Below are 22,822 nucleotides of genomic sequence, written 5' to 3'. Positions count from 1 at the left end.
CTGATGAAACGGTGGAAAACGCTCGTCATGGTGAATGCAGAACAACAAAATACATCTGCACGGTTTTACTGTTCTCTGTCTATAAAAATAACTTTGAATAGTTTGATCGCTGCAGCTCGATCAGCGTTTTGGTCCTTTTTTTTTTTCCTCTTTATGGTTTATATGAGGCGTGTCAGAAAGGTGTCACAGAAGATATATTTCACATCCTCTTCAGGGTAACCCCAGCACGTCTACTAAGAGCTCCTGTGATGTTTGCTTTGTTCAGTGCGAGACGAGGCGAGAGTCGTGGCTGCTTCACCATGACAACGCCCTGAGCATCAACAGTTCCTGGCTGAGAAGAACAACCTCCCTGCTCGCCCCACATGGCTCCGTGGGATTGTTTCCTCTTCCCCAAGCTCTAGGGGGTCATCGAGGATCCTTCCAGGAGTGCATGGCGGCGTGCCGGAGAAGGCTGGGGAAGTGCGTTTGGGTTTGAACTACATCTTTTGTGACACCAGTCCTGGAACCTTTCTGACACACCTCATATGTCGTCCATTTTCCACAATTTTCTGACAATTAATAAACAAAACCATCAGTTAATTGAGAAGACGTCCAGGTTCTAGTGGTGCTGAAGCGTTTTCAGATCTTCCAGTGGGTGTGGAGCTCCAGACAGGAGAGCCAGAGATGATTGGATCACCACCAGATTTATTGTTGAACCATTTTCCCGAAAAAGTGAGAAAAATGAAATCGGGCGTGTGAGGATGTGCCGATGGACGAAAACAGAACTAGTATTTGGTAATTAATGAGTAAATCCATGGCGCTGAGGCGTTCCCACCAGAGGTGAACCTGTGACTCAGTAGACCTTCATGTTTCTGCTGTCTGGGGGTTGTGGGGCTTCAGGACCGCCGCGGGTCTCAGCTGAGGTAGGTGAGGATCACAGACTGGATGGGCAGCCTGCAGACCGGACACAGCTTGTTCCTCTTCTTCAGCTTCCTGGCGCACACGTAGCAGGACATGAGGTGTCCGGTCCGCCCGTGGACGATGCAGCCGTTCTTGGGCCGGGACTGGCAGATGAGGCACGGGTCCAGACACGAGTCCGGCAGCCGCCACTCGGCCGACACGCTGCGCTCCAGGTCCGGCACCGACAGAGGCGGAGGTGGAGCCGGCGGAGAAGACGGTAGGAGCTCCTGGGAGTCGATGGAGGACGACGGCTGAGAGTCGGGAGTCCAGAGCTTCTCCTGCGAGGACGACGGTTCTGAGACGAGCTCCTGGGAGTTGGGAGCAGACGATGTCGAGTCTGAGAGACACTGGGACAGGACCGGAGGGGTTTTAGCTCGCTTCCCGTCCGGAACGTCGACTCCTTCGTTCTCCTCGACGTCGAAACCTTCAGGAGTCACGACATCAAGGTTAGAGAGTTTAATAAAATACTAACTTTACTGGTGTAGCAGCTTCTGAAAACAAAAAGGTACAAATATAGACCACAAAATGCAACACAAACAAGATAAACTGTGTGTGCACCCTCCAGTAAAACACTAACATTACAGTTAAGACCCAGTTAGTGTTAATTAGGGTCTAATTAAACTCAGAAAACCGACACAAAACACTAATTGACTATTGTATATATTGTTTGCATCCCTTTCAATATAAACAGTTAATTCAGTTCTAACTCTGGCCCTAACTGGGGCTGGATGTCTGGTAACTGGTTGGACTTTGGCTGCATCCACGTCAGATGTTTGTTTATTGAGGAGTTCAGGAACACAGCAGCGTCGATGCAAACCCGCTGCTGCACAATCGCCACCAGCGTGTCGGCCGTAACCACAACAGCAGTGTGATCACACCGTCTGTGCAGCGATAGCGTTGGACTAAAGCTGCCGCCTTCCTGAGCTCCTAAACAAACAAACGTCTCCCGTTAAAGCAGCGTAGCGTCAAATGCTAACGGCTGGTGGACGTAGTCACAGTCCATCATCATCACGGCTGGACGCTGGTGGAGATTTAAAGTGAATAATAAGCAGTAAAAGAGTCACGTTAACTCTACTTTTTGGAGTGTTTTCCTGAACTGGCAGCACGTTGGAGCTGGACCAACTGTTTATACGGATCAAAAAGAATGTAAATAAGAACTTCTTGCGTTGCAGCACACGTTAAGAAACCACTGAACTATCTCTACTAATGGAGTCAGCAACGGTGCAGAGAAAACAGCACAACATCCCAGAAGCACTCAGACAAGAACGAGACACAACATCCAAACACAAGCTGAGCAGCGTTATGTCTACAGTCAGGAGTGTACAGACGGATATAAAGGACTAAACTCAGCATCTGAGTGACAACAGACGTTCCTTTAAAGGCCAACGTGTCCACATTCTGGAAGACGTCTATGTTAGAATAGAAGAACCATCTCTAAACAGAGGAGGAGGCCTCTTGGATGAAGGTTAAACAGCTTTAAAAACCCATAAAGTTCAGCTTGTTCCTACTCGAGTGACGAGCAGTGAATGCGTTTTTGTTGACAGCAACAAATAAACAACAGAACTGTTACGTTGTGAGTTATTCTCTGTTGCTGATTAGGCCGAGACTGCATGAAGTGAAGCTTGTAAAATACATGTTTATGTCTACATGGGTGAGCTACAGACTAGTTTCAGTCCCTGTGATGCTACAGCGAGTGGAGGGAAGCATCTACAGCCACCAGCAGAAGTCTGTATTAGTTTAAATCTGTACTACATTTAGCATATTCCCACAGCTCCACCTCGCAGCCTTTTGGCGAGACGGTTTCTCCACTGTAGAACCTCATATTCCTACATGTAGGTGCACCTGGGCAGGAATATGGAGGATTTACAGTTGAGAGGCTTCAGTCTGAGTTCTGTTGATGTAGTTCTGTTGTAGCTGTAGCTGTGTTCCACTAGGGGGCGCTGGACCTCCTGCTCCTCCACCCTGGACTATCTTCAGTTTCTTTACTTATCCACAGTCGGTTTATCATCATCCACTTCTTTGCTGCTAAAACGTATTATAACCACCTGTTTAGTTGTAGTTATAGTGTCTCACTTCTTCACCTGTGATCTGTGGTGTTTCTTCTCTGTTAATTAATGTCAAATCAATACTCAATTAACAATTCCAAAGGCTGCAATTTAGGAAACACCACATGCAACAACTTAAAGAGTTCAACGTGTTGGTAATTAATTAAAGAATTCATGCTTTTTGTGTCACACTTTGGACAAAGTCTCGTAAAAATGCTCCAAAGATCCAGCATTAGAGTAACGACAATTTGAAAGACAGTCGAGTTAGTTTTCCCGTTTACACTTTCTTATAAATGCATCTTTAAAATAAATAAAAGCCTTTTATCATCTCTAATGTGTTGATTATTCTACTGCTTTTATCTTAATTTAGTTTATTTATTGTTGGGTTTTTATTTGAAGAATTCATTTGCAAAAAATAAATAAATCCTGTAAAGAACAGACTGGCTGCTGTGAGTTATCCTGAACATTAAATATGTTTAATCACTGAAGCTGTTATGGTACATAGTCGAGTAAGTTAACATTAAAGCACAGTGCTGGTGTTAATAAATCAGCCAATCAGCATTAAGGTCAGGTGGAAAAGAATTTCCTGAACTTAAATTCATCCTTAATTAAATCAAAACATCCCAACAAAACAAAACAGATTAATATGACCTGAAATACCTGATAAAAAATATGTTTATATACAGATAAAAATTAAGAGAAATAGTTTGTTTTCTGTATTTTTAGTGGCCTGATTTCATTTATTTTCATTGTGCTTGATTGTTCTATGTTGATTTTCCATACATTTTATGAATATTATGTGTCACTTAAAAATATATAACATTTATTATTATATGACAAATTTGATTTTAATCAGACAAATTAAAGACGTCTGAAAGCTCTATTTATGGTCAATATGTTTCATAATTTCTTTAAAAAACTTCTTCACTAATCAGTCAGAGTTATTTTTATCCCTTAAAGCCTCCAACAGGCTCGTTTGATTTTCAAAACAAAAACTCACCTGGAGCCTCTTTGGCAGCTGATTGGTTGCTGGGCTTTGTGGGCAGGGCTTTAGGGCTGGAGGAGGCCAGGTTGATTGACACCTCGGGCAGCCAATCCTGGCGCAGAGTCCAGCAGCGCTGACAGTTCCTGGGCAGAGGCGGGTTCAGCTCGTCGCACTTCACACAGCGCCAGTAGTCCTGAGAGGAGAACGAAGAGTTAGAGCGACAACACAGAATAAAGTAGAAAACTTTTTACATGAATGTTTATCAGATTAATTCAGACAGAAACACAACAGTACAGCAGGGAGCTACAGCAACATAATAAACAGAACATCAACTGATAAATAACAGTTTATTTATGATTTCTTTAACACTTTACTGAAAACTTTACCAACAGAAAAGTGGAAAATCTCATTAATCTGAGCTTTTATCTTCAATTTTATGGACATTTTGTGGTTTGAAACGTACAGATAAGTGAATAAAAAAGATGTTTTGTGACTTTTTTTTCCCCTTTTTCTGGTGTTTTTAGATGAATATTGGTGCTAAAATGTGCAAAAATAATCGCTTCACATGACTGAAGTGCTGTTGCCTGTCTGTTAAAGCATCACGAGCTCTTCCCTCCTCTTTAATTATGGCTTTGTTCTATTTTTAAGGATCGTTTTTATCAGTCACAGAGCTCCAGACTGCAGGAGTTTAATTTCCTCTGTGGCCTCGTCAGTCTGTCTGGCGCTACGTAGCTGTTCTGATGATAAAGCGATAAAATTTAAAAAAGCAAAATAAGAGCAGATGAGGAGGCAGGTGCAGAAAGGGAGACTCAGACACACCTGATGATCAGAGAGCAGCAGCAGGCAGGGAGACGGCGACTGAAGGAAAGATGCAATACATTCAATTACAACGGCAGCAGCAGCCTGCCTCCATCACATCAACACCATCGACTGCAGTGTTTACATTTAAAGTCACTGCTTCATCTCGGACAAATCTGACATTAGAACACCTGATTTCTTGCTCACACACCTGTCTGACCACAGACCCCTGAGCGCACCCACTTGTGTTAACAATGACGCAGAAATGTGCCGCCAGGATCAACGCCGTGACTTTTACAGAAGAGTGATGCTTCTTAAAGACGTGAGACGTGTCAGACAGACGTGCGAGTGTGAAAGGAGCTTTAGTTTTTGTTAAATCGGTGTTTGGACTCACAGCTTCACTGATCTCCGTGTCCTCGTCAAAGGAGTCGTCGTCCTCGGCTTCAAAGATGGTCACCTCGTACACCTGGACGCAGACACACAGACAGCCGGGTTTAGTACAGATACACAATAACAATACAGCGGCTTTAAGAAAAGGCATCTGCAAGGTGCTTGGACAGTCGAAATGTGCAAACACAGACAAGAGTTTGCGTTCCTACCTGATCATCTGCGGAGAGAGAAGCGTCGTCTTCGTTGTAGTCGTCCGAATCGACGGACTCGACCTCGAACTCGACGCTGAAGTTGTCGCTGTCCGAGTCCGAAGCGGCGACCGTCACCTCCGACCTCCCCGACTGCACACAGAGTCGTCAGAGTTATCGAGCAGCTCGGCGCCGACCGACCGGCTCAGGTGTGTTTGTGTGTCATGATGCTCACCGTGCTGTGGGAGTCCGACGACTGGCTGCTGCCTCGGTCCCGCCCGCCTACCAGCCCGCCAATCACGCACCAGGACAGGCTGTCGTCGAACGTCAGCGAGTAGCTGTCGGACCTCCTCCTCTTCCTGCCTTCTCCTTCCTCCTCCTCCTCAGACTCCGACTCGCCCTCGTCGTCCTCCAGGCTGTGTGACGGACCTGCACAGATCAGGTGCGTTAAAGCCACAGGTGTGTTTTAATTAAGCTAACGAGGAGGCGGCGGGGCCTCGGAGGAGATTCTCACCTGGATCGCTGCTCCTGCAGCTCCTCCTCCTCCGTCTTCTCCTCCTCCTCCTCCTGTCTGGTGATGAAGAGCGACTTTCTGTGTCTCCCTCCTAAAAGCACAAACACATTCGGATTTAGGAGGAAAAAAGCTGCAGCTTCTTCCTTCAGACTTTATGTTTAAAACTGTGTCATGAACATTTTGTACAGATTACATTCTGCACAATTTAGATTTCTTTCTACTCATGGAAAAACCTGCACGATCAGCAGTACTTTAGTATAGTTCTTGTTTTTTCTTTTTCTGCACGTCTTCCCACAGTTGGACAGTCTTCTAAAATCACCAAACTCCATTTAAAAATGTGCAATTTTATGTAATTTGACTCGTTTAGTCCACCTTAACGACGCTTTAGAACAACATGTGCAACATGTTCTGAGATTTTATCGTCTTAAAATGAATTCAGCATTAAAATAAACTGAAGTTTAGATAAATAAATGATTTGCTTCTCGTCTTGATTTTGCAAAATAAGCTGTTTGTTTGCATTCTTGTCAACAAGCTGCCTCCACATTTAAGCTAAAACCTGCAACAAAGTGAATCTAAATCTAATTTATAACTTACGTAGATATAAAGACGGCAGCGCTGTTGGTTAATATTTTAAATGCAGCCCTAACGAGCGTCTCACCTCCGTCCCTCTGTCCGTCGAGCTGTTGTTGTGTGCTTCATTCGAGCTCGTCGTCGACTCTGAGAGGAAAAAAAAGACAAAGACGGTTTGTTTTGTGAGAATCTGAGCAGCAGGATGAAGTACGGCTCGTCTGTTTTCTAACTTCAGTCACGTTAACCATCTAAGTCCCAGAACCAGCCGGCAGGTTTCAAAGGCTAAAAAAAATCACCAAAATTACTCCATTTATCAGAGTCAGAAACTGTAAAAACTGAAAAAATAGTCAGATTTTCAACTTTCCGACGGTTCATGAACTGATCACGGGTGACTTTGGGTTTTGTCTGGAAAAAAAACAAAAAACAAATCTGAGCTTAAACAAACTGAAAATCACTTTATTCTGTATTTCTTCTGTAAAGATTTGCCAAAAATAAAACAACCCGTGTGCATCGTTCGTTAAATCTTGTAGTAAATAAAACTTCAGCGCAACCGTGACAGCGTTCATGACGAACACTCAGAGTTTTGGGCTGAACTGCAGGCAGTGTTCAGACAGAGTGGAGAGCCACGATTTTAAAATGTTCATGGTTTTTCTGTTTTTTACATTTTTTAAGTTTCTTCCTTTACTTGTAGCAGCTCTGGGCACTTAGAAAAATAATAATATATCTAAAAAAAAATACACAACAGACAAAGAAATTCAACTTAAGGGTTTTTTCTTTATTATTAATTGCATTTAACTTTTTTTTTTTACTGCAAAGAAAAAGCAGTTTCTAAGTTCTGTCTCTTCATGTTGCAGTAAAAATGAGCCCACGGCGAGTAAAAAGCCAAAAGGTTAAAGCACAACAATAAATCTTAAGTTTATTCGTCTGTAAGTTAACAGTCGGTCTCAGTTTGTTCTGCCGGTTCATGACTTCACAAGTTTTATACGACGTCCTAAGCGTGTCTAAACTCGGGGGAACGCCGACGACAAAGACGCGCTGTGATCGACGCGACAAACAAACACTCGAGGTTTGTTCGCCGTCGGTTCAGCAGCGAACGCAGCCGGTCCGAGAGTCGGCCGGAGGCGACGCCAGCTGCTCGACTCGACGAACAACAAACGAGCGTCTTCAGTCAGGGAAGGTCGAATCTTGAACCGCATCGGACGCCTGAAGCCGTCTGAGGATGGAAACGCACCATCTGCAGATTTAACAGTCAGTTCCTTTAAGAGGACAAGTCGGCTTTTGTTCTTATTCTAGTTATTTCTAATCCACGACGGTAGTTTTTGCATATTTTGCAGCTTCATTTACAGAATTATATTACATAATTAAGTACTCGATTTATCGTCCCTAAACAAAAAACTAATTTTAACGTCTTTGTCAGGATCAACAGATGTGATATGAAGAATGTTTTAGTTAAATTTACTTTGCTGCTTTTTAAGTAACCAAATATTTCAAACATCATCTAAATAATAAACGTTCACTTTATTAAAAAGCACTTAATTAAATGTATGGATTCGAGAATTAAAAAATCTTATTTACTGATTTAGATCAACTTTTTATTATTTTAAGGGGTTCAGTTGACAAGATGTTGTCACATTAAACTAAATATGTGTAATTTTAAACTTACATTTCTGCTTTAATTAGTTTAAAACTAAATGTCAGTTGTGGTAATTTAATCAAACTGGCTTTATAACTAAATCAGGTCGGGGTTTCAAGTTCCCTCTTCGGACTAATCATCACTGGAGTCACTTTTTTATTTTAATTTGTCAACTGAAATACTTGTTTTCCTAATTATGATCATGTTTATTAATGATTACGATTTCAAAAAAGTTAGAAATATAAGAGGGAACAACTTAATTTAGTGAGTAATCAGCTTAAAAACTTGTGTTACTAATCATTAAGTTTGATTAAAAAGCTAATAACCTTAAATTAACTTTGCTAGTTGAACATTATTTCAACTGTTGAGCCTAAATAATACTTTTTTTTTAGTTTTTGCAGCATTAATACGAGGTCCTCGGGTTTATTTAATGTAAATGTGACGCCTCTTCGTGACACAGAGAATAAAAAAAAAGGAGGAGAATCATATAAAAAAACGTAAAATAAGGAGCATAAAGAGGTGAGAAGTCGTCCTACCTTGACTCTTCACCGTCACCAGGTTCTTGGTGATCATTGCAAACAGAACCCTGGAACACAAACAAATAAATCAGATTCTTCACATCCCAGACGAGCATCTCCCTTCAAGAATCTTTTTTTTTTTTTATTTCCGCTCACCGAGGCTCTTTGACGGAGAAGCTGTCGACGCCCAGCACTCGGCCCAGTGCATCCTGGGAGCAGTGGACGATGTGCTGCTGCTTCTGGTCGTACAGCTGCTTCTGGATGATGTACTGGCCCAGGTAGAACATCACCTGCACGGAGACGGCCACAGACGCATCACGGGAGGAACGTAAGAGCCGACGGGAGCTCAGGAGGCTCGATTTAGACGCGTTCATGCACACGTTTTAGATCAAATTAGACAAAAACACCAGCTGAGAGGATCAACGCAGCCATAAATAATACGTACTAATCAACAGGGCAGCTTTTAATCATCTACAAATAAAAATATATCAAAACTTAAGTCTAATCTGCTTCTATTTTTTCTCCAGCAGCAAGTCTTGTACATTTTTTTGGCATTTAGAACTTTAAAAACCACATTTTTATGCCGTTTAAACACCTGAACGCAGCTTAAAGTGCAAATAATTATTAAATACATACAAGTTACAGCCACAAAGAGTAAAAACTGAGCAGACGTTCTCCTCTAACTGGGGAGAAAACTACTTGAACCTCAGTCCTGGTCTGTTGCAGAGCAGCTGCTCCACATCCAAACTGACATCTGAACTTTTTTTTCACTCACCGCTGCTGATTCAGTAAACATCCACAGAGTAGAGCAGCTTCAGCATCACACACAACAGTCCAACAACCAAAACCACAACTCCCTCTTTGTGTTTCTGATTTGCAGCCAGCGGGCAAACAACAGCTTAACTTAACAAGCGACTCCTGTCATGCATTTAGCCGTTTATTACTCCAGATCGTTTTGTAAGCAGCTCTAAACCAAAAACAAGTTTCCTTCCTCACTCGGATTGAGCTCCAAGTCGGACAAACTGCTTCAAGCCCAACATCAAAACCAGTAAATCCAATCCTGTGGATCGTTAGAAGGTTTAAACTTCCCTCTTTTTTATAAAACAAGCTCTCGGTCACTCCCTAAACCAGGACGACCGAACACAAAAGACACAGAAAGCAGCTCATAAAAAGTGTAAAAAGGTGGAAATAAGAGTCGATCGTTCGGTTAAATCTGCAGCGTTTCCACTCGTCGTACCTCCTTCATGGTGAAAACATCTTTCGTGGCTCCGGCGTCCTGCAGCAGAGAACAGAACTCCACCTTTGGTCGCACCTGAACACACGAAAACAGGAAACAGGAAGTTAGTAAACAGGAAGTGTACTGCTGAGAGTATTTACCCGATGATGTTTAATGCATCATCAGTCAAACAGAGGATCAGTGTGGAAAACATCTACTCTAGTTCACTGATAAATAATAAAAATAAAAAAAAGGCATAAATCTAACAAACAAACTGATTTATGAGGATGTTTTTCTAGTAACTCTTTGAACTCCAAGTTTTCTTTATAAAAAATGAGAAAACGACTCGTGTGTGAGTCACATCAACATGAGTCACTACAACTTTCCGATCGTCTGAACTGTGGTTTGTGGTTTAGTTCTAAGAAACGACCCAAACAAAACCCCCAATAAAATCCAAGCCATGCATGACTCAGCTGTGACTAACAGTGACTCGGCAAAAAAATCTGCAAACATTCTGATGAGCTGCAGGCAGCCTGGATCAATGAATAAATGCACAGAGGACACATGCATCACGGTGAAACGTCTTTCTACAGCTGAGGAGCAGAGCAAAGACGAGAGGCTGGAAACGTGGAGATTAGTTAAATATCTGAAGTTTGTGGCGACAGAACGACAACAAAGAGACACAAAAACAATGTCAGCATCAAACAAACGCTAAAAAAAAACAACAAAAAACACACAAGCAGCACACAACTTGTCAAAAGTGAGACAAAAAGCAACACAAATTAGCCGCAAAGTGATTAGAATCAGAGGCTAACGTGTCCCGGACACATAAAATGAGACAAAAACAAGACAAAATTTGACATTTAAGAGACAAAAACAACACAAACGAAACACAAAAAGGAAAATCAAATCTTCTGAATCAATAAATAAAAGCAGCGTGGCTCAGAAACAGTGAACAGAGGACACATCCAGCACAGTGAAACATGTTTCCACAGCTGATGAACAGAGTCTCTAGAGGGTGAAGAGTCTGTAGACGTTGTAAAATCAGCCTCCACAGTGTTTAGAGTCACTGTTTTGTCTGGTGTTGGCAAAGTTTTTGTAGTTTTTTGTAGAATAAGTCATTTTAACTCCATCGCTCTGCACAGATAACACCTCCCTCATGGTTGTTGTGTTTCCAGAGCTGCAGGACTTCATGTTGGAGTGAAAAATGAAGCAAAAAGCCCAGAAGGAGTTCAAAGAGGACTGAAAAACGGCATAAACTTTTCCCAAACTTCCTCTAAAGCTGCTGGGGAATCGTAACCTTCTCAGACTTTAGTTCAGGTCGTTAATAGAGTGTATTTAGCAGTTTTAATTTGCAGAACCTTCCTGCCTTTTCTGTCCATACGTTATCACATCAAGTGTCCCGTCTGCTATCAGACAGTCTGACCGGCAGCCAAAAGACTCATAATCCTCATTGAAGCGTCCAAACACAGCGTCTCACCAGTTTGTTGTCGTCGGCCGAGTCGGTGCTGAGCCCCCCGTCAGCTGACATGGTGAAGCTGATCGATCCTGCACACAAACACCGAGCACAGATCAATACAGAGGACACGAGTCATGAGTCCAGCAGCTGAGCGACGTCCTCCTGCTGAGCTGCATGAAACCCTCCAGCTGGTGGAAGAAAAAAAAAACCCCTCACCAGGACTGAGCTTTAAAATCAGACTCCTTACTCTGTGAAACTAAAGAGATGAGTCACGTTAAGCTGCGTTTCCTCGAAGTCTTCACCTCAAACCAGGAGTGCAACTGGTGGTTATTTTAATTACTGACTGTTCAGTGTGCAAAATATTAAAAAACAAACACGTTCTCCTGCAAAGAAAACAAGTAAAAGGTTCAGGTTTCTAGTTTATGATTCAGCTTTTTTATAATTAGCTGTGAAGCCTTGATGTGTTTTTATAGTTTTTTTATTTTGCACACATTTAACCTTTAAACTGTGGTCGTATTTCCGTCTTGTGCTGCATTATAACGACGATAAAGCTTCTAATTCCAGTTTAATTGCAGACTAAAGATGAGCTTTTACTGATCCCAGAGCAGGGAAACGATAAAAACTGCAGCGTTATACACAAAAAAGGCACAAAAATGAAGGTACACTAGTGCAAAAAATAGTAAAGTTGACTTTGTACAGATTATTCGATGTGTAGGATTCAGATATTGCATGCAGGGAAAACACTGATGTTGCAAATAATATATTTAAGATGCTGGAAGTGAGAAATGTTTGTGAATTTTGCTTAAAAAAACAACTAAAAGCTGCATTTTCCAACAAGATAAATAATAAATAATAATGTGTTACTGTCCAGACAGGATTAGACTCTGACAGAAGGACAAACACCAGTTTTCTGACACGTATGTAGCGGCTGTGTTTACCGTGTGCAGTGAATATAAGAAATAATAGAAACTCACCAGTATTCACAGAGAAAACCAGAATCAGCAGCTCATCCTGTGCAAGAAAACAAAAAGCAGATAAAGTGCAGTGAGCAGAGCAGCAGCAGCAGCAGCCTCTTATACAGCAGCTCAGACATGTCAGGACTAGACTAGCCTGGTTGGCCCGGCCTAGCCCAGGCGGGCCTATCAGGGCCTATCAGGGCCGGCCGGGCGCTCTGGGCTGAGTCAGCAGCAGACTGTGTTCATGTCTGAACTGACAGCAACAGCTGATTTAATCGTATGGCTCTGAGCAGAACATGCCAGGACTAGTCCACCATGACTCATGTCTGACTGGGTTAGAACACCACGCTAACCAGGCTGGTGGTAACCGCGGTAACCAGCGCTAACCAGGGCTGAGCGGGGGCTGAATCCCCGGAGTGTTCACGGTTTCAGAGAAGTGAGTAAAGTTCATCTTCACACAGTTTTCCTGTTTCAGTCACACCCCAAAACTTTAAAAAAAAAATTTCTAGAAACCCAGCTGGAAAGTTGGAAAGAAAACAAACATTAACAGAAACTAAATCTATGAAACCATCAGCGTGACACGAGGAAATACTTAGAGACGCTGAGAAAGAGACAGAAGAGATTAAATGTTTGAAGCGATCTAATCAAACGTCAAATCAAATGAGTTGGATCAGATAACAGTCAGAGGCTGAAAGATGTGCAAAGAACTCATCATGTTGTGGATGTTTTGACAGATTTAATGATTGAAAGGAGTCAAGAATTTAGTGGAAATTCTAATTTCTGCATTTCTTTTCCACTTAAACTAATATTGACTGCAAACAAACAAACAAAAAGTTGTCTAACGTCGGCAGAATTGGGTTTAAAGGCCGAGTCGTCTCTGTGGCAGGTTTTTATCTACTTTGTTTTCATTTCCACTTCTAAGATTTGGACGCTGGATGTTACATTTTCAGTTGAATTTCAATTAATAGTAATAATTCAGCCCTAAGTGAGAGAAAAATCCAGTTTTTAACACATCGAATTACATGATGATCAGAAAATTAAACTAGTTCTCATGGACTGTATTTCAAAACTTTGCACTTTTCTCTTGTTTCTCAAGTTAAACTCCTACATTAATCTCCAGCTATTTTATTAACGATTTAATCATTTCGAGCAACATTTAAATCCTCTGATTACAGCTTCTTTAATGCGAGTATCTATGTGACAGTAACCTGAACGTCTTCGGGTCGTCTCAGGCTTTGATCAACACAAATCAAATCACTCATCAGCTAATCAAGAAAACCACTGACGGATCAATCAACGCTGAAACCCTTCACCTACTGACATGTGAGCTCTATGGTGGGGCAGAAAACCTCGACAGAAACTCCTGAGGGTCGGCTAATGAGGCGGCAGAATCAAAGGACTCTGATTAAAACAGACAAACATTAAGAATAAAAATCTGACATTTTGTTTTGTCATCAAGCAGAAACTTCCCTCAAGTTCAGGTGTGAAGCTTCTCATTAAAGATAAAACATTAAAACTGACGTTAAACACGACAAAGAGGCAGATTTCCTACAAGTTCAAAACACTAACAAATCTCACTTTTATCGCTGTAAACTCAGCGTGTTGAACTTGTGTCCTTTTCCTTCCGTCATCATGCGTTACCATTTTTATTGTTTACTAGTTTTGTAAACAAACAAACATATAATCATTGGGTTTTTTTTAATGCAAAACACCATGAAAATGTTGTTTTTTCTGCTCAAGTCTGAGATTTTGGGCCGTTTTGTCCCAACAACAAAAGAAAGAAAACATCCAAAACTTCACATCAATGCCTTTGTTTTACTGCAGCATCGTTACGTCTCAACTACAGAACGTGCGTGAAATCGGTTTTCCTAAATCGATGTTTCTTCCTCAAACTGCGAGTGAGAAATCCCCACTTCAGCAGCATTTAGACTCCTCACAATAAGCTCCATTCACTCAGTCTGATGCAGAGAGAACACTGTGTTCCTACAAGACGCCGCAAAAATAGATCTTTTTTTTTTTTTTCCAGCTGCTGACAGTATTTTCTCATTCATGAACCGGGCTGCAGCCACAGTTTGTTTTCTCCATAAAAGGACGAGTTGTGAGTGTGAAATGTCAGAAAATACTGAAACATGTCAACCTGACGCGCAGCGTTTCATTTTTTAGGTGCAATATTTCACTTTTCTGCATGTTATTTATTATTACAGTATTATTGAAAGCATTATTCTTGTCTTATTTAATTTGTCAGCAACGTATCGTACTCACATCCTCCTGCTTTTCTATTGATTTTTTTATGTCATTTAGTTTTTTTCACAGCAATATCTGACAAAACAACTTCCTTCCGGCTCATTAAAGTTTCTATCTTATCTCGTTTCGTGTTAACAACCCAAAGATGTTCAGTTTACGATCACAGAGGAGGAAACGAACCAGAAAACCTTCACATGTGAGAAGCAGCAAGAACAGGTTTTTAAGTTTTCTACGATCAGAACAGCTGCTGATGGATTAATTGCTGCAGCTTTATTTATGAAGCGCATAAAGACCTAACGCAAAATAACTTTAAAACCCTGTTAACTCTGAATAATCACTAAGTTCCCTCGTTTAATTTGACTTTTTTTAAAAAAATATATAATAGATGAAACTGCTAAATTACAGTTTAAAACATTTTTAAAATCAGATATAGTTGTTGACAAAAGAAAAATAACGATTGGTTCATACTTTGGCTGTTAAATGAGAGATGTCAGAAGTTTTTGCAGCAAAAATGTCATGTTGACAAAATAAAACTAAGCTTCTGCAGCTGATTCTTGTTCTGGACATTAATGCAAACGTGTGCATTTTTAATTAGTCAAAGGTTTCCTCATTTGCATGTTTAAAGATGAACTTAAGAGAAAACTTGCAAGACAAAACCTCATAACGATCCTAACATGAGTACTGATCTGAGCAGGTTTCACTGTGATGTGTATTAGTTTTAATGTTTGCCCTGTTCACATGTAGTGAACCTACTACTCCTATTTAGCCCTGATCGGCCCAGTTTGGCCCGAGTTCACCCTAAATGTGTCCAGGCATCAGTCTGTGTGACTGAATGTTCCCAAGCAGCTGACAGGCAGCATGAGTCAGCTGTTCGCTGCTATTACAACACACAGGCAGGAAAATATGCCCGGACTTGTTCTGCTCTGAGCGTTTTTTTACTGTACAAACACAACTGGAGTCTTTTCCTCACCTCTGGATCCCTTAAACTTTCACACACATCAGTGGGAGATTAATGAGATTAAGTTCAGACAGCTGAGAGACTTTAAATACTTTTATTTATAAAAAGGTGAAACATGTTGTCTGCAGGATAAGTTAATGTGCTGCTGCTGCCATCTGGCTCCTGTCAGCTGTCGTTGCAAAAATAAGATGCAGTTTATGTGCATGTTTTTATTTGGATTAAACAGACTGAACGTGCAAATACACACAACTTCATCCCCATGATGATAGCAGAGGTATGTCTTTAATAAGCTTCTATTATAACTGATTACTGTGACTAAAATAATGTTTGTGTTATTATAGTAGGGTTTAGGCTCTAGATTAGTATTTATATTTACAAGCTACACTGTCAGAACCACGATGACTTTACATTATTAGTACTATTCATTTAATACAGAGTAAAGAAATCATCTCTTTTGCAATGTTCATACAGAATCTGAAATTTGAAACAGCTTGTTTTCTCATTAAAATAAGCTGTTTTGGTGCTTTATTAACGTTTCAGTCACAATACAACCCCTTTGACAAGTGCTAACCAGCATTATATGAGTTACATTAACAGTCTGAACCAGTAAATTCAGCTGCTTTGGTTATAATCTGGGTCACAGAGCCGGTAAATGCAAATAAACACTAACTTCAAAGTTGATGGTTAACAGCTACTACCAACAATAAAACCGCGATGAGCTAGCCTGCACACATGGACATGATTTAATGCTGCTCTTCTGTATCAGTCATCAGGTTAAAACTGCAGTATTTGCTTCTAACTAACGCTCACATTAATGTAAAAATCAAAAATCACTCCAGCTGCTTCACAACACTGAAACCCAGTTAGCCAGCCAGCAAGCTAACAACAAACGAGCTAACTGCACAACTTTACACCAAATGTTCCAATTTAAGGTTAAAAACAACACACAGATATGAGATTTAAATAAACCAGCCACCGTTAAAGTTCAAACTCAATTAAACATATGAGCCCGTTCAATTTCACACTATCAGAGCCGCCAGCAAACAACAAACAAACGAACGCCCGCGTGCGGCGACTCCTCGGTGCGTCAGTCAGGAAAGTCCGAGGCTCTGCGGCCTGCTAGCGCGCCGCTAGCCACCTGCTAACCAAGTCGTGCGTCTGCTGAATTCGCACGGCCAACCTCGAGGGTAATTAAGGGTAATTATTGTCTACGTACCTGTTAATAAGCTGTCGGTTAAATAATATTCCGAAACGACGGTTATTCACCGGGTTTCCAGTTTGTTCAGCGTCCGACAGTCGACGTGTTTCAGTCTGTTATCGGACTTGTTCGTTTGGCGCTTCAGTCAGCGGAGCCCCTGGTGGCCGCAACAGGGAACTACAGCTATGAGTACCCTTAAAAAATATGATAGTTTAATATTAATAGTATTGTTATTAACAGGAAGTTGGGGGTTTGCTTTGTAAACTGAGTCATTTTCAAAAGGGGAACAACACTTTGCAGGGTTTTCCATTGATGACTAATCTGTTGACGAGTCTGACTTCACATTTGACCAACGAACAAATCCCCCAAATGTCCAACTTCCAACTCCTTTTTACTATTCAGTCAAGTCTGAAAAACTTTGACCATAAAACTGTGTAATGTTCCTTTATTCAATATGAAATAACTGGATATTCCTGTAATGTAAATAAATGATTCCTTATTTCTCTGTCATCAGTTTGCTCTTCTTCATGAAGGAATTTAAACTACATTTGAGGGAAATTAAATGCAAACACTTAGGAAGTAAATAATTTTATGAGATTTATTTGAAACTAAACTAAGAGCTTACTGGCAATACTCGTAGTTTATATTATTTTCTAGTGTTTTATTCCTGCTGTTTTGTGTGAGGCATCTTGTAGTTCCAGTTTTGAAAGCTCTGATTAAAGGTTTATTATTCATTTCTATATAAAATACATTTCTTTTGTACTTTGAATTTCTTTAAATACGACTTTTAAAATTTTAAATATTGACATTTTTCTTCTAAAACTTGTCTCGAGCTTTGTTTTTCTTGACATATTAAAACTTTTTTAGGGGGGAAACTGCAGCTTTGCTCATGAAATATGACTTTTTCACACAAAAAAAATCCTAAAACATGTTTTTTCTTAAGAAATTACAACTCCCCCCCCCAAAAAAACCCATCTTGAAATACTACTTTCAAAATTACCTATTTATCTTTAGATGTTTTCACAGTATAAAAACTATTTAATCCCAAAAATATCACCTTCACATTGTTTTATAGTCGAATGAATCAATTGTCCATTTTAAGGTATATCTTTTGCACATATGATTTTCAAATTAAATGTATCATCTGCAATTTAACTAGAAGGACAAAATGAAGATACTAAAAACATTTATCAACCTAAGGTGATGTGTGTTTGCATTTTTAAACCCAAACTCTGATCCCGCAGGTAACCAGCAGCAGCTCAACTTCAAATAAAATGTCAAACCCTCTAAAGATAACACAGGCTTTTATTTTGAAAAAAAAACAAAACAAAACAAAAAAACAAACAGATTCTGAAAAACTGCAGCGACCCAAACGCTGCTCGGTGCGATTTTAGCTTGACGGCTGTAACTCGTAGCCCAGCGGGTCGAGTCCTCGGTCCAGCAGAGCCAGCGACGAGTCCCTGAGCTTCTGCAGAAACCTCCGGAGCTCCTCTTTGGAGAAAACCTGAAAGAAACAAATAAACATCAGAACTGATGCACAGACAGAACCAGCAGATGATCGACAGAACAAACAAGAAACCAGAACCTGAACGAACAGAAGTCGTGTTGATTAAACTACAGTAAAAACACTTCTTTAGAGTTTAGAAGCGTTTCTGTTTGTCTACCTGGTAGAGTCGGTGCTGGTCCGACGAGATGATGTCGGCGAGCCGCAGCGCCTCCTGGTGTCTGGAGGAGCTCTGCAGGACGCTGAGCAGCAGGAAGCTGAGCCGAGGCAGACAGAGAGAGCGCAGCGACGCCATCTGGTGGCGGCGCTCCGAATCCTGCTCAGAGTCCTGAAACACAAACCATCAGTTTATTTAACCATCGATCAGGCACCGATTCATCAGTGTTTGTGTTCCAGTTTCCAGGCTCCACTTTGCACTACTGTTGGTGTTCTTTGTAGGTTTTGTTGTCGTTTCATTAAATGTTAATTTACCTGGAAAATAAATAGTAAAACTAATTCAGCCTCCACTGAACAAAATGGACCAAACTGCAAAACTTGTTGAGTAAAATGTGTTCAGAAAGCAAAAAGTACATAAAGTCTATGAAGGAGATTCTCAAAAAGCCAGTTTAAAATTTAAGAAATATGTTATATATTTTATGTTATGTTTTTTTTTTTAACTAGCAATTGTTATTACTAATTATTATTTACATCATCATCATTAATTATTTAGCTGAATAAATATATCAAAGCAAAATTAGCAATAATGAACATATTATTTTAAAATGCTTTAGCTTTACAGATGCATTCGACTTTATTTTCTTATTTTTTGTTTTTTCTGCAGTTTCAATTAATCGTTTTTATTATTTAAAAAAAAAAATTGTGTGCACATTAATCAACGTGTCCACAGTTTTTTGGTTAATTTAATTTAGTAAATTTTACTCTGATGTGTTTTATATTTTATGTTTTATCTTTTAAAATGTTGCTCTTCAAGCCCTTTGAACAACAACTAGATGCTAAACAAATAAACTCACTTAAACCTGAACCAGGTTAGTGGATACCTCCAGTCATAATGCTAAGCTAAGCTAAGCTAAGCTATGCTAAGCTAACTGGCTGTAGGGACTGAAATCAACATTATTTTTCTCAACCATCCTTAATGTTAAACTAGTTCCTCTCCTCCGTCGTATAGATTGTGTCTCTAACGAGTCTTTAACGAGTCTTTATTAACCTGTCTGTTGTCGACCATCCAGCCTCCGTCTACGAACAGCAGAACGTTGTAGATTCTTTCCTTCACGTCTTCGGTCAGAACGTCCAGACGACACGACCAGGCCGACAGAGAAGCCTGACAGACAGAACAGGAAGACGTTAGTGAACCAAAACAGACAGAAAGTCAGAGCGTTTACATGAAAGAAGACTTTTATGTCGTCCTACTGGTACCTAAAGGAGCCCTGTGGAGTTCTGAAGCACTAAAACACACTAAAACCAGCGTTTTCAGACTTTTACCTCCTGCAATATATCATAACACTGTCATTTGTTAGTTAGAAAGTACTAAATGGGTGGAATAAACCTTTAAAATCAAACCTTAATCAAAGATTTATTGGTGGAATTAACTCCTCGTTATACTAAAATATGAATATTAATGAAAATGCCTTAAAAAATAATGACAGCGTCTACCTGGTACTCTTTCTCTCTCATCTCGTTGGCGACCCTCTCGGTGAACTTGGCCTCGGGGGCCGGCGCCGGCTTCTGGGGGGCGGAGCTGCTGTGGCTGAACCAATCGGTGAAGGCCTCGTGGGCTTCCTGTCAGGATGTCAGGAAGCAGGAGCATTAAGGAGGGTTGAAGCCAAACATTGATAAAAAATATAAACATTTCATGTGTTAGATGCGACTTGAGCGCCATCTACTGGCGATAAAATAAAGAACTAAGAACAGTACGATTAGAAAGTGTTTGTAGTATTTTTTCCAGATCAATAAACCTGATTGAGAGAAGATTGAAGCAGTTATGAAGAGTCTGGGCATCAAAATATCATCAATATCACCATCAAACATCATTTTAGAATATCGTCACAGCTCTGGCTACAGACCAGGTAGGCTCTGATGCACAGGTGCTCTCTGATGGCGTTCTCGTCCTCGGCAGGTAGAGGCGGCGTCTGGCCGACGCCCGACCACTGGCAGTAGATCTCCTTCATCGAGTCCTCGGGAACTTTAGAAAACACGGCTTTGGCCGCGTCGTGTTTCTGCAGAGCTGAAGGAAAATCAAAATCTTAACATCTGAGAGGAAAACAACAAGTTCCACGATTAATAAATAAGTAAATAAGGACACAACAAGTACCCAGAAACTTCCTCATGATGGCGTTGGACTGTTTGAGGGCCTCGGCTCGGTGCGACGGGTCGAACAGCAGCCAGTCGATGACGTCGATCTTCCTCTGATCCTCCTGTTGGACCAACAGCATCACAGTCAGTCCACCTGCTCTGTCTTCTGGTCAGACGTCTGATTTAAAATGTTCTAGATGTGTGATTTATTGATTGTTTCATTCACTCATTTAGATTGTTGTTTCTATAAAAAAAGACAAAAGTCTGCTAAATACCAGGCCCAGACCTCTTTTTCGATTTTAAACATCAGTCTGAGCCTCCTTGATGACTAACAATCCTCTGTGTATGTGTGCCGTCTCTCGTCTACCTTCGTCGTCGCCGTCTCCAGCGTCTGGCTGTGGTGCATGAACTCGGTGTCGTCGCTCTCCCTCACCGTCTCCACCACCAGCTTCGTGATCGCAGAAACGTCCAGACCTGCAAAATAAAAAACGTTCAGAAGGTCTCTCAGTGAGGACACTCATCGTCCTCCAGGTTTCGGTTTCCCGTCTCACCGGCGTCGGTGGCGAGCTGCAGGCAGCGTGGGCGGAGCTCCGGCTGGCTCACGGTCTCCAGGAAGGCGGCGTACTGAGCGGTGGCGACGTCGGCGGGGAGCTGGCCGACGTAACTCGCCACGAGGTCGGTCTGCTGGTCCCGGATCAGGAGGGAGACGTAGGCCTTCAGCACATCGACGCACACCTCCTCCTGAGAGAGACGGTAACGGGAAGTATTTAGAATTAAACTAAAGTCTGATGATCAAACTAGAAAAAAAAATGGCTGCAAAACGTCCTGAGAGCTGCTGAGTAACATCAACACAAACAAATCGAGTTCAAATGATTTTAAATTGAACATTGTTGGAATCTGAGACTCAATAACTGATGGATGAGTGGAGAGGAGGAGAACCTGACGAGGAGCTCAGGCTTCAGGATGGGACCTACATGGGCTGAAAGAAATAACCCTGAACTGTGAACTTTACCTTCAGCGCCAAGCCCAGAGATCGGAAGAACAGCGCCAGGTGAGTCATGAAGCGCAGCAGGTGGGAGGGGAGGGGCTTAGAGGCCGTCAGCCAATCAGAAAACTCCTCCAACAGACCTGAACGGGACGGCAGAGCGAGGTTAAGAGATGTTTTCAGAGGCGATGAAAACAGTAATCACGTGAGTTCAAGTTCTTACCGTCCAGGTCTCCCAGGATGACGAACTTCTGGATGACGTGGTAGTGTTCCCTCGTCTCCTCCAAAACCCTCTGAAGACAGAAAACACTCGGTTATTGTGGTCGTGTGACTTCATCATCTGTTAAACAGTCGGAGTGAGTTTCACCTTTGATTCTGCAGCTTGAAGCTCCTCGAACACTTTCTCCATCGTCCAGCTGAGGAGGAGACAAACCAGGTGTGTTTTTACTCTCAGGTTTGACTTTGAAATTATTGTCTAGTGACAAAACTATTTAACTGTAGGAAACGCTGTGATGGCAGCTGAGCTCTAAAATCGGCTCTTACTTTGCCTCCAGGTATTCCCGAGGCAGCGTCTCCACCTCCTGGTGGGCCATGCCCGACGACATGAGGTCCTTCTCAACCAGAGAGTCGACCATCACCCTGAAGTAGGCCCACACACAGTCCTCCCACGACTCGCACACCGCCAGCAGCTGAAACACACAGTCAGTGTTTAATCACCACCATCAGGAGGATCTACAGACTGGTTATGTGTCTTATAATTATAATAATAATAACGCTGCTGCAGAGTCAAACTGAACACATCTAGAAGGTAAGAATAAACATGATGATCCCTTTTTATGCTCTGAACCCCAAAACATCTGGAAAATAAATTTAAATTAGCCAAAACTACATCATCTATCAGAGCCAGAAGCTGTAAAATAAGACAGAATCGTCTGATTTTCACCTTTCAGACAGACGTCTATGATCTAAGTCCCATCAGAAAACCAGTTTTATTCCTAAACTTCACCCAAATCTCTTCATTCTACTTGTCTAATTTAAATATTCACCAAAAATAAACACTTTGCTCTCATCAGATTCCGTAAAAAAATTACAATTTTGTACTCTTTGGCAGAACCGGGAAGCCGTTCGTGATTCAGCTGCGACCAAAAGTCTTGCGGCAAAAATTCTGAGACTTTTGGGCTGAACTGCAGACGACAAGTTAAATATGCAAGAAGTAAAATATTTAACGTGTTTGAAGCAAACATTGTTTTCCAGTTTTGGTAAAAATAAAAAGCAAAGAAACTGTGGACACTTAAAAAATATTGATTGCTTTTGGTTCAATTTGTAAAATAAACAATGAAAGACACTGAACTTCCTGTGTGCACCTTTCTTTCCTTATTTAATGTGACTTCTTTGTCCTTATTTATGTTTATTTTTGTGTCTTTTATTGTTGT

General features: G+C 41.2%; 2 protein-coding genes across 2 annotated transcripts in view; both read right to left on the bottom strand.

Moving 5' to 3' along the window:
* Nucleotides 1-494: 494 nt before the first annotated feature.
* mdm2 (MDM2 proto-oncogene) lies at nt 495-16,742 on the bottom strand. Its single transcript, XM_008305023.1, has 14 exons — nt 16,630-16,742; nt 12,230-12,266; nt 11,277-11,443; nt 9,818-9,892; nt 8,737-8,870; nt 8,599-8,648; nt 6,518-6,576; nt 5,860-5,950; nt 5,581-5,774; nt 5,367-5,498; nt 5,162-5,233; nt 4,789-4,827; nt 3,985-4,162; nt 495-1,363 (listed from the first exon to the last, which is right to left on the bottom strand). Exons 3-14 carry the CDS (start codon nt 11,325-11,327, stop codon nt 894-896), a joined length of 1,545 nt encoding a protein of 514 aa, XP_008303245.1. The 5' UTR covers nt 11,328-11,443; nt 12,230-12,266; nt 16,630-16,742; the 3' UTR covers nt 495-893.
* A 1,156-nt stretch (nt 16,743-17,898) lies between these two features.
* Nucleotides 17,899-22,822, bottom strand: part of nup107 (nucleoporin 107) — an 11,041-nt gene continuing 6,117 nt past the window's right edge. The window contains 12 exon segments of the mRNA XM_008305025.1: nt 17,899-18,115; nt 18,276-18,443; nt 19,320-19,433; nt 19,766-19,891; nt 20,176-20,336; nt 20,424-20,526; nt 20,772-20,878; nt 20,956-21,145; nt 21,417-21,532; nt 21,613-21,682; nt 21,757-21,805; nt 21,933-22,110. Coding sequence (XP_008303247.1) covers nt 18,002-18,115; nt 18,276-18,443; nt 19,320-19,433; nt 19,766-19,891; nt 20,176-20,336; nt 20,424-20,526; nt 20,772-20,878; nt 20,956-21,145; nt 21,417-21,532; nt 21,613-21,682; nt 21,757-21,805; nt 21,933-22,110 — 1,496 coding nt within the window. The 3' untranslated portion in view covers nt 17,899-18,001.

The sequence above is a fragment of the Stegastes partitus genome, unplaced genomic scaffold (assembly GCF_000690725.1).
Source record: "Stegastes partitus isolate 25-593 unplaced genomic scaffold, Stegastes_partitus-1.0.2 Scaffold2382, whole genome shotgun sequence".
In the NCBI taxonomy this organism is placed as follows: Eukaryota; Metazoa; Chordata; class Actinopteri; family Pomacentridae; genus Stegastes; species Stegastes partitus.
This window is presented reverse-complemented; position numbering and strand designations above follow the sequence as displayed.

Excerpts from the sequence above, each read along its gene's own strand:
- mdm2 (XM_008305023.1), bottom strand. The coding sequence starts at position 11,327 with ATGTCAGCTGACGGGGGGCTCAGCACCGACTCGGCCGACGACAACAAA. Across the intron at positions 9,893-11,276 it reads CGGCCGACGACAACAAACTG|GTGCGACCAAAGGTGGAGTT; the intron begins GTGAGACGCTGT and ends TCGTGTGTTCAG. Across the intron at positions 5,951-6,517 it reads CGACGGACAGAGGGACGGAG|GAGGGAGACACAGAAAGTCG; the intron begins GTGAGACGCTCG and ends TTGTGCTTTTAG.